The following is a 9629-nucleotide window of genomic DNA, read 5'->3' as shown; positions in this document are numbered from 1 at the left end:
TTTCTCTCTAAAAACGCCATGCCTCGCAAAGTCTGCAAGCTTTATAGAGAAGCTCTCATTATGCTCAACTCTCGTTCTTTTTTTTTTATTTACCTTGTTCTCTCTCTCTCTACATCCTCATTAATTCCTCAAATCAACGGATGCCAAGTGGCATGCCTCCTCTTGCTCCGTTCCAATCAAGGTAATGACTTTTCAGTAGTTTATGAAATTGTTATGCTAGAAGTGTTTGAACTTTGCCGTCGTAATTTGATGGCAGAGTGCTGGCAAGGGAAGGCGCTCATTCACAGGCCCTACCAGATAGTCTGTCAGGAACATCATGCTCAGAGATCAAATGCAGCAACCTTAACCCGGCGAAGCCTTATCATTCTTACAAACACTGCCCTGCTTGGTGCTTCGCTACATTTAGCTCCTGCCGCCGCCCTGTAAGTCTTTCTATTTTTTCCAAGCTTGTTTCGTCAACAGTGTTAGTGCTAAAGATAAAGCTTGTAGGTCTTGTCTTCCATTTCTAGTGAGTTTGAAAAGGTATTCTCTGCTTTGCTGTGCACCACTCCATTAGTTGATGGTTGTATTGTCCTTTGGATGATTACCATAACTTGCATTTTCCTAGAAAGATGATTTTGCTGGACTGATCTAACGAGCGATGTGGTCTAGTCCAACTGGTTTGGTAAGAGTGTTTAGCGACAGGTTAAGAACTTTAATTTTAGATGCCTTATCACCATGAGTGAGAGGATAAATTTTGGATGCGACAACGGAGGATGGCTAGAGCTATCAAAGGAGCAGTGGAAAAGGTGAATTGGATCCCCATCAACTCTGCAAGACTAGAAGGACTCGCGTGATCAAGGGCAACCACCAAGCCTCGTCGGTGGTGTGAGCAAACCTCCTTGAATTGTGGACAACCCTCCTTGCGTGTAGAATTGCAAAAGCACATGACTCAAGGCAAGGGAGAGAGGGCGATGAGAGAGAGATAGAGAGTAGATCACCAATAGATGAGAGAAAACACTGCTTGGGTTGAAAGCACTGTGTTGAAGTGTGCAATGCGGCTAGGAAAGCGCAGAGCCTCTGACTTTGAGTGTTCGCAACAAAATCAAGCGAATCGTAGAACCTTTGAAGCTAAAGACACACTCCAAAAGACCAAAACTCGAGCCATGAAATCATCACTCTAAAAAAGAACCAAGATCAACTCAAGACTCTTGTATGTGTGAAGATTTTGTTGTAGCCTCGCTTCCAAATGCACAAATACAATGCTCTTTTGCCTTGTTAAAAACTCTAAATTAACGCTTCAATTCTTCATCGTGACTATTTCATGGAACTTCAGAACTTGATTAGAGAAGCCCAAGTGATTATTTGAAGAGGAAAAACCCTAATTGGTGGCCTTATAGCCTTGAACATGCAGTGGAAACAGCACGGGACTAGACTAGCACCCTCACTTGCAACTGCGGTATCTCCTTTCTTAGATGTCCAAAATAGCTCATTTTTGGCTCTATAAACGTACTCTCAGCTTGAGCAAAGATGTCACCGTCCTTGATGTGGCATTTTGAACTATTTTATGCTATTTTTGACCACTTTATGGTCATTTTCAGCAATTTTTAGCCTGTATATGCCCCCTTTTTTGTTTGTGAAAATCCCAAACAAGTTGAAAAATCCCTAAATTTGTGGAAAAATCCCGTTGGGCCCATTGTCATGGGGGCGGGCACCACGTGCCGGCAAAGAACAGACTCAACAAGTCTAAGCACTTCAAATAACAACTGAACTGAAAGAGATGCACGACACACGAGACGGGGAGTGGCGGAGCTTCATGTAACAGACTTGGACACTCCAAGTCAAGAATCAACCGCGACAGCACCAAATAACCACTTCAAAACAATTTACAGATCACAATAGATTTGCACTGGCCCGGCGGAGTTCCGTGCCTAGAGATATTGGCCCCAAAGACTGGCGCCCCTTTCGGTATTTCTTTTTGTATTAATCAATCATCAAAGTACAAGAGAGCGGTTAGGGTTTCACTCTCAGACTCTGTGTCCAGATGCTCTGAGAAGTGAGGCCCTCACCACTAATTTAAAGGTTACAAGGGATGCCCAAAAGCAGAGCCCCAAAAGCTTTTAAAATCAAAAGCATCAGTTCTCTCTCTCTCTCTCAGAGAGTCTTTTCTCTTTTTTTATAAAAAAAAGCAAAAGCAAAATTCGCGTCGCTCATCATCTTCCAAAAAAAATAATAAAAAAAAATACTTTTTAATAATAATCCGCCTCCGCGATTTCCGGAATTTAGGGTTTTTGGCAAAAATTAGGGTTTGCAGGAATTTTAGGGTTTCTGGCAGAAATTAGGGTTTTTGCTGTCCGCCACGTCATCACTTTGTGACATACCCCCCTCTTGAAAGCATTGTAATCGATCGCGATTACGCCTGCAAAACCGACAAAAGCCATAAACTGTCTTAGCAGACACTGACTGTTAGTACCTTCGTACTAGGAACACACATCTAGCACATGTACAAAATCGACAGTCACATCACACGACATCACAGGACATCACCAGACATCACAGGACATCACATGACATTCAACATTCATTCGGATCTTAGACCATGGTTTATCGGCAATGTAGCTAGCAATCACATCTAGGTCCAATCGGGATCAAGTAGACCAAAATGCTGCAGTCATTTCGTCTACCAGTTCCTGCACTCACAAGAAGTCAAGAACAAATCAGTATCATAATCAGGAATTCCATTTCAATATTTTCCCAGGGGCCTGGTGGGTATGGGTAAAGGCTGTAACAATCCCTGTGCCTTATGCCTGTCAAACTTGACCTTCTGGCATACCAAGCAACTGCGCACAAACTCTTCCACATCCTTCTTCAGTCTCCACCAAAAGAAATCTCTCTCTACCCCTTTCATGGTGGTAGCAATGCCGCGGTGACCCGTAAAAGGTGGACAGTGGCAATCAATCATAACCTTTTCCCTCAACAGCTGTGTAATGCACAACATAGTCTTTTTCATCAAGTAGCCTTCCCGAAGGGAGTATCCAGCTACTGTCTCCCCATCCCGTATCCGTGTGAAAATATCTGCAAAATCTGTATCTGTGGCACACTGATCGACCATATCCTCGAAGCTCCTATGATGTATCTCGGAAATAGCCAGAACCAACGGTTTCCGAGACAAAGCATCTGCCACCACATTCTTCTGTCCCTGCACATGGACAATCTGGAAGTGGAACTATGACAAGATGTTCACCCACCGCATCTGCTTTTCCGAAAGCTGCTTCTGTGACAAGAAGTAGCGCAAACTCTGATGGTCTGTAAAGACAGTAAAATCCGCTCCGAGTAGGTAATGCCGCCACTGAGTAAGAGCGTGGATAACCGCCAAAAGCTCTTTCCCATAGATCTGTGCTGTCATCTGCGGCCTAGAGAACAAACGGCTCTCGTAAGCTATGACATGGCCTTCTTGCAGCAAGACCGCACCCAGACTACGACCACAAGCATCACAATATACTTCAAATGACTTCTGCAATTCCGGCAAAGTCAAAATAGGTCTCATAGTCAATTTCTCTTTCAATGTCCGAAAGGCAGTCACCTCTGTGGGTCCCCACGAAAAAGGTACTCCTTTCTGTGTCAAGGTATGCAAAGGGGAAGCAACCTCTGCAAACTTTCGTATGAACCGCCTGTAGTACGAACACAGTCCCAAGAAGCTTCTAGCTTCATGGACATTCCTCAAATCGGGCCAATCACGGATAGTCTCTATCTTGGCCGGGTTCATTTGCACTCCTGCTGTTGACACAATGTGTCCCAAAAAGTGTATCTCTGGTAGGAAAAATTCACTTTTCTTAGCATTAATCACTAATGTGTGATCTCGTAATGCCTGAAAGACTTGAAGCATATGATCTCTGTGTTCTGCCTCATTCTTCGAGAAAACAATGATGTCGTCAAAGAAAGTGCCAACAAATAGCCTGTACTCTCGAAAAATCCTATCCATCATCCGGTTAAATGTCGAAGGAGCATTGGTTAAGCCAAAAGGCATCACCAAAAACTCAAATAACCCAAAAGTCGTCCGAAAAGCTGTCTTGTAGACATCTCCTGGTGCTATCCTGATCTGATGATATCCACTCTTCAAGTCAATCCTGCTAAAGCACGAGGATCCCTGTAACCTGTCGAGTATATCATCGATCCTAGGAATCGGAAATCTGTTCTTGATGGTGCTTTCGTTGAGAGTGCTATAATCGATGCACATTCTCCAAGATCCGTCTTTCTTCAAAACCAACAACACTGGAGAGCAATACGGTGAAGTACTAGGCTGGACAAGACCCTTTTCCAAGAGGTCTTTCACTGAGTTCATAATCTTTTCATTCTGTACTCGGCTCACACGATAAGGTGGCCGATTCGGTGGCGTGCTTCCAGATATCAGATCAATGGTATGATCTTCAGGCCCTCTCAAAAGCAATCGGCATGAGCGTGGAGAAAAAAAAATCTTGGCGTTCTTTTCTTCAGGTCAAAACATATTCAACCTTTATCCATCGTTCAATTCTCCCAAAAGAATGAGTAAGAAAACTGAAGTTCATCAAGTACAATCTCTAAGCCCTTCATTTATCAAAGTCGCTTTCTCGGCCCGGTAGTCAACCACGGCGTAGTTCTTGTGGTACCAAGGGATCCCGAGTAGAACGTCACTCACGTGCCCTGAACACCCCTGTCATTGCAAACGAAGTTTGCCAATGCTCGGTGTAATGGCAACATCCCATCCGGGTGCCAGTCGAACTACCTCCGCCTGTGGCGTCAGTCTATCGGGCGTAGTTCCAAATCGAGCCGCCAATTCCAAGTGAAAAGAAGTTGGCCTTGGCTCCTTCAAAAGAACTTCCTGATCCTTCACTTTGCCCCAAAAAAAGCGGCAAAGTTTGTACTTTCATTCATTTGATTCGGTGCAAGTCCCACGCCATGTGGTACCAGTTCTACTTTTCTATCTGCCTATTCTGCCACATTCCTCAGCTGCTCTCGAACTCTCAGACCTGTCGTCGTCTTTATCATTCTGTTCTTTCTGTGCCTTATCAGGGCACTTCGCGGAAATATGTCCATGTTCCCCGCATCCAAAGCACTTCCCCTCTCTGATGAAGCGAGCTCTCTCCTCAGGAGTAAGCTTGGGTCGTGCATCCTTTTTTTTTCTCTGGGTTGCTCTTTTTCATTCTACTTTCATTCCCAGAAGTCTGTTCGGCTCGTTGTGTCATGGCCTCATCTGTGGGGTAGGTCAGACTGCCAGAGTGAATGGCAAAGCCCCACTTCGCATGACTCATCAACTCCTGAATAGAAGCTGACTTCTGTTCCAAGCAGTGATCTCGGATCTCTGTAGGTAGACCCAAGGTAAACCGCTCAATCTGTTCTCTGAATGAGATCTTCTTGAATGAAGAGGCGGGTAGAAAAGAGCTCCAGAATCTTTCACAACAAGAATTCACTGTATCGCTCTTGGTCATCCGGAGATGGTTCCAAGCAGCTCGTATATCTCGCTCAAACTCTTGAGTCAACCAAGAAGAAATAAAAAGCCTCTTGAATTTCAGCCATGTAACTGGCACAATCTTGCTTAATAGAAGCGTGGACCACCAAGTACGAGCATTCCCCTTAGAGTAAGAGGCAGCTCTCCGAATCTTGGAGTGCTCTGAATAGCGTCCTCCCGCGAAAGCGATGTCAAAGACACAGCCTTCGAAGCATCCGAGTCTCGTGAAAAGTATCAAACTTGATCGAGTGGCCACCTTCCTTAAACTCTCGGACTTTCTTGCTTTTATCTTCGAGAAAGTCATACTGGTTGGCTTTGTAAAAATTCTTCTTGTTCGCATAAAACTTTCCGTCATCGGAATCTGAACTGTCTGTAGACGAGTCCTCAGTAGAACTGTCAGTCTCTGGGCGAGATTTAGCCTTCTTTGCCTTGCCCTTTCCAAAGCGTTGCTTCTTGCTTCTCTTTTTACCTTTTCTGTCTTCTTCGCTCGAATCCGAGGAGCTAGAAGAACTGTCAGAAGAAGAAGAAGAAGAACTGGGTACTCCTTCAAATCAAACACGCTTCTTCCGTTTCTTTGCCTTGTCAAATGTCAACCGACGATCCAAATATCCCGGGAAGTCAGTGCCTTTCTTCTGCTTTTTGCCGTGCTTTTTGGCTTTCTTTTGCGTGTCAAAAAGCTGAGCAATCCGTGCATCAACCACGTTCTCCAGTTCCTTCTCCGTATATTTCTTGGAGGCAGAAGGTTTCTTGAGAGCGGGTTTCGGGAGTGGTGTTGTGGTTCTCTGCCACTCCATCTGTACCTCTTTCAAAGAGGTCTGGTTCATATATTTTGCCATCTTCGGGTCCTTGGCAAAATTGAGCATCATCTTTGTTGCATCGCTGATCAACTGGCGACGCTCTATCTCTCGCCGCTCCGCCTAAGTAGGCCAAGGCGGGCCATACTCTCTGCCTGAATCTTCGTTGTGATCCCAGCCCGCATCTCCAGATGCAGAGGGAGTCGACTGGTCATTGCCTGAAGCCATAGGTGCTGCGGAAAAAAATTCGGGGATCGGATTTCCCGTAGAAGAGAAATCGGCCGTGCTCTGATACCACTGTAACAGACTTGGACACTCCAAGTCAAGAATCAACCGCGACAGCACCAAATAACCACTTCAAAACAATTTACAGATCACAATAGATTTGCACTGGCCCGGCGGAGTTCCGTGCCTAGAGATATTGGCCCCAAAGACTGGCGCCCCTTTCGGTATTTCTTTTTGTATTAATCAATCATCAAAGTACAAGAGAGCGGTTAGGGTTTCACTCTCAGACTCTGTGTCTAGATGCTCTGAGAAGTGAGGCCCTCACCACTAATTTAAAGGTTACAAGGGATGCCCAAAAGTAGAGCCCCAAAAGCTTTTAAAATCAAAAGCATCAGTTCTCTCTCTCTCTCTCAGAGAGTCTTTTCTCTTTTTTTATAAAAAAAGCAAAAGCAAAATTCGTGTCGCTCATCATTTTCCAAATTTTTTTTTTTAATAAATAATAATCCGCCTCCGCGATTTCCGGAATTTAGGGTTTTTGGCAAAAATTAGGGTTTGCAGGAATTTTAGGGTTTTTGGCAGAAATTAGGGTTTCTGCTGTCCGCCACGTCATCACTTTGTGACACTTCACCCCGAGAGAGCACTGGCCCCAAACGTTGGCGCCCCTTTCGGTATTTCTTTATGCTGCTTGAACTTAGTACAAGCCCGTACTCCATGCTTTGCATCTTCACCCGGAAGCGTGCCAAAGAATGAGCCCTTGGCTCATATTTAAAGGCCCTTGGCCTATGAAAAGCAGTTACATGAAAAGCTTCAAATTCAAAAGCATTTGGAATCACTAGCGTCAAAAGCTGCGAGCGCATTTTGCGAAAAGCTGTACAGCTGCCACAGCATCAGCGTAAAACGTGAAAATCCGTACAAGGCATTTGGTCATACCAAAAGCCTCCAACAATTCTTGGACATAGTGCGGCTAAGAGAGAAAGGTGCCCCCCTTTGTTTGCCATATCTCTAGTCCAAGAAAGTAATGTAGCAAGCTGAGTTTTGTCATCTCGAACTCCTTGGCCAAGGGCTCCATCGTACTACATCCCACCTCTATATTGTATATATTCATACTCTCAAAGAGTGATTGCTTTAGCACATAATCCTTTTCCTTTTGTTTGTGGACATACCAAAACACTTTGATATTCATTACCACTTTGTAATGTGCAGCGGAAGTGAATGATGGTGTATGCTCAAGATGAGTGCTTAGTGCGTACTCAAGGTTCCTTTTTATTAAAAGCCAGAGATGGGGAAAGGGGGCGATTAGCCCCCCACTGACTACCAGAGCAAGAGACCCTCAATACATCAGATGTGTGAGTCTAGGAAAATGAATATAGAGGGCGGCTGGACAATGCAGCCTAAATGCATATGCAAAGGGTGGCTAACTCGGAGGCACACTAGCCGTACATGTATGACCTAGATCTGTGAAGCAGTAGAGTGGTGTAAGTCCCCGACAGCCGGACAAGGTACAACCTATGCTATGGGTGGCCAGCCCGGAGACGCTAGCCTTACAAGGAAGTGCCCTAGACCTGTGTGAAGCAGCAGAGTGGTGTAAATCTAACACTTTTATAGACTTCTCTCCAGTAATCAAGATACTTTTATGGGGGGGAGACCAGCCCATCTTTTGGTCCCGAGTACTGTATCAATCTTCTCACTCTCTATCTCTTTCTCTCTCTATTTCTCTCTACGTCATCTGGCTCTAGTATTTAGTGATAATTCTATTTATCCGCGTATATATTTCTATTGTTATGCGCTCCCTTTTGTGACATTAAGTGAGCATAAGAGGCGGTTCAAGCGTGGTAACAGGTGATTCATATGCGGTGAATGCTTATGCTTGGTTGCTAAATGCTTATGCTAGGGTACTAATGGTGTGTGCAATCAGAAGGTATGCAACTACACTAAGTGCTTGGACATGCATGTCCTGGGTAGAGGCTCACAAGGGTGCCAGAACACTTCCTAGGCTGACCTAAACCCTAGAGGTAGGAGTTACAACTTGTCCACATGCACATAAGGTTAGATGTGCACGTGACACACTTTGTTAGGATTACATTGAGGATGGTCCTATCAACATTCAAGTTTTTAGCTTTATTTTCTTGTTTCTAATCTAAATTTTGAGCTTTATTTTTTGGTTTCATTTCTAGGGCCACAATCACTTTGATCCCACATTCACTGTTATTGTAATGTGCAATGAAAGCGATTGATGGTGAACGCTCAGGATGAGTGCTCAGTCCGTACCCAAGGTTCCTTTCACTTCCTGAGAGAGTTCCTTTTACTTTATGTGAGAGATGTACAAAGACTAGACAGAGAAGAAGAAGAAGAAGAAGAAGAGGATTTTAACGTCGCAGGAAACTATCCCAAGAGACCTCAAAGATCTATCCGACGAGAGTTGAACTCACGACCTATTAGGGAAATGGCATAACCAATCTACCACACTTGGGTGATAGAAAGGTTATACCGTTTTCCTCTTTTTATTCACACACACACACACACACACACACACACTCACACACGAGAAGAAGATGTTTTTAACGTCGTAGGAAACTATCCCAAGAGACCTCAAAGATCTATCCGATGAGAGTTGAACTCAAGACCCGTTATTCAAGAGGGAAATGGAATAACCAATCTACCACACTTGGGTGATAGAGGAGAGAATGATACTGAGTGAAGGTTCAGAGAGAGAGAGAGAGAGAGAGAGAGAGAGAGAGAGAGAGAGAGAGAGAGAGAGAGAGAGAGAAATGAAATGTTATATTAATGTCTTCAAAAGGTCAAAATGACCTATGAAACCAATCTGTTACAAAATGGTGAATCTAATACCATGTCTAGGTACAAAAGAACTAGAACAAAGATACTACTACTAGAATCCATCCTCATCTGCACTCTGGATGTCGAGAGAGTATGGCTCGAATACTCTGTTGTAGTCTCCGTCGATGCTGTGTAGCCCCTCTCCTCAATCGTGGCCGTTTGGATCTCCGTAGCTCCAGTGCTCGGTCGATGAGAGTACTGGTAGTGGTAGAATGAGTGTGGGCCGAGCTATGCAGTGATGGCTGTTCCTCTGGCTGTCCCATATCTAGTGAAAAGAAGTCTGTAATCTGTCTCTGGGACTATCTCTCTCT

General features: G+C 44.5%; 1 protein-coding gene across 1 annotated transcript in view; it reads left to right on the top strand.

The window, feature by feature from the left end:
- Positions 1-212: 212 nt before the first annotated feature.
- Positions 213-9629, top strand: part of LOC147447577 (peptidyl-prolyl cis-trans isomerase FKBP16-1, chloroplastic-like) — a 112154-nt gene continuing 102737 nt past the window's right edge. Inside the window, exon 1 of the mRNA XM_086523310.1 lies at positions 213-422. Coding sequence (XP_086379436.1) covers positions 214-422 — 209 coding nt within the window. The 5' untranslated portion in view covers position 213. The remainder of the gene's footprint in view (positions 423-9629) is intronic.

This window comes from Adiantum capillus-veneris, chromosome 11 (assembly GCF_014529385.1).
Source record: "Adiantum capillus-veneris isolate H3 chromosome 11, ASM1452938v2, whole genome shotgun sequence".
NCBI classification, from domain to species: Eukaryota; Viridiplantae; Streptophyta; class Polypodiopsida; order Polypodiales; family Pteridaceae; genus Adiantum; species Adiantum capillus-veneris.
This window is presented reverse-complemented; position numbering and strand designations above follow the sequence as displayed.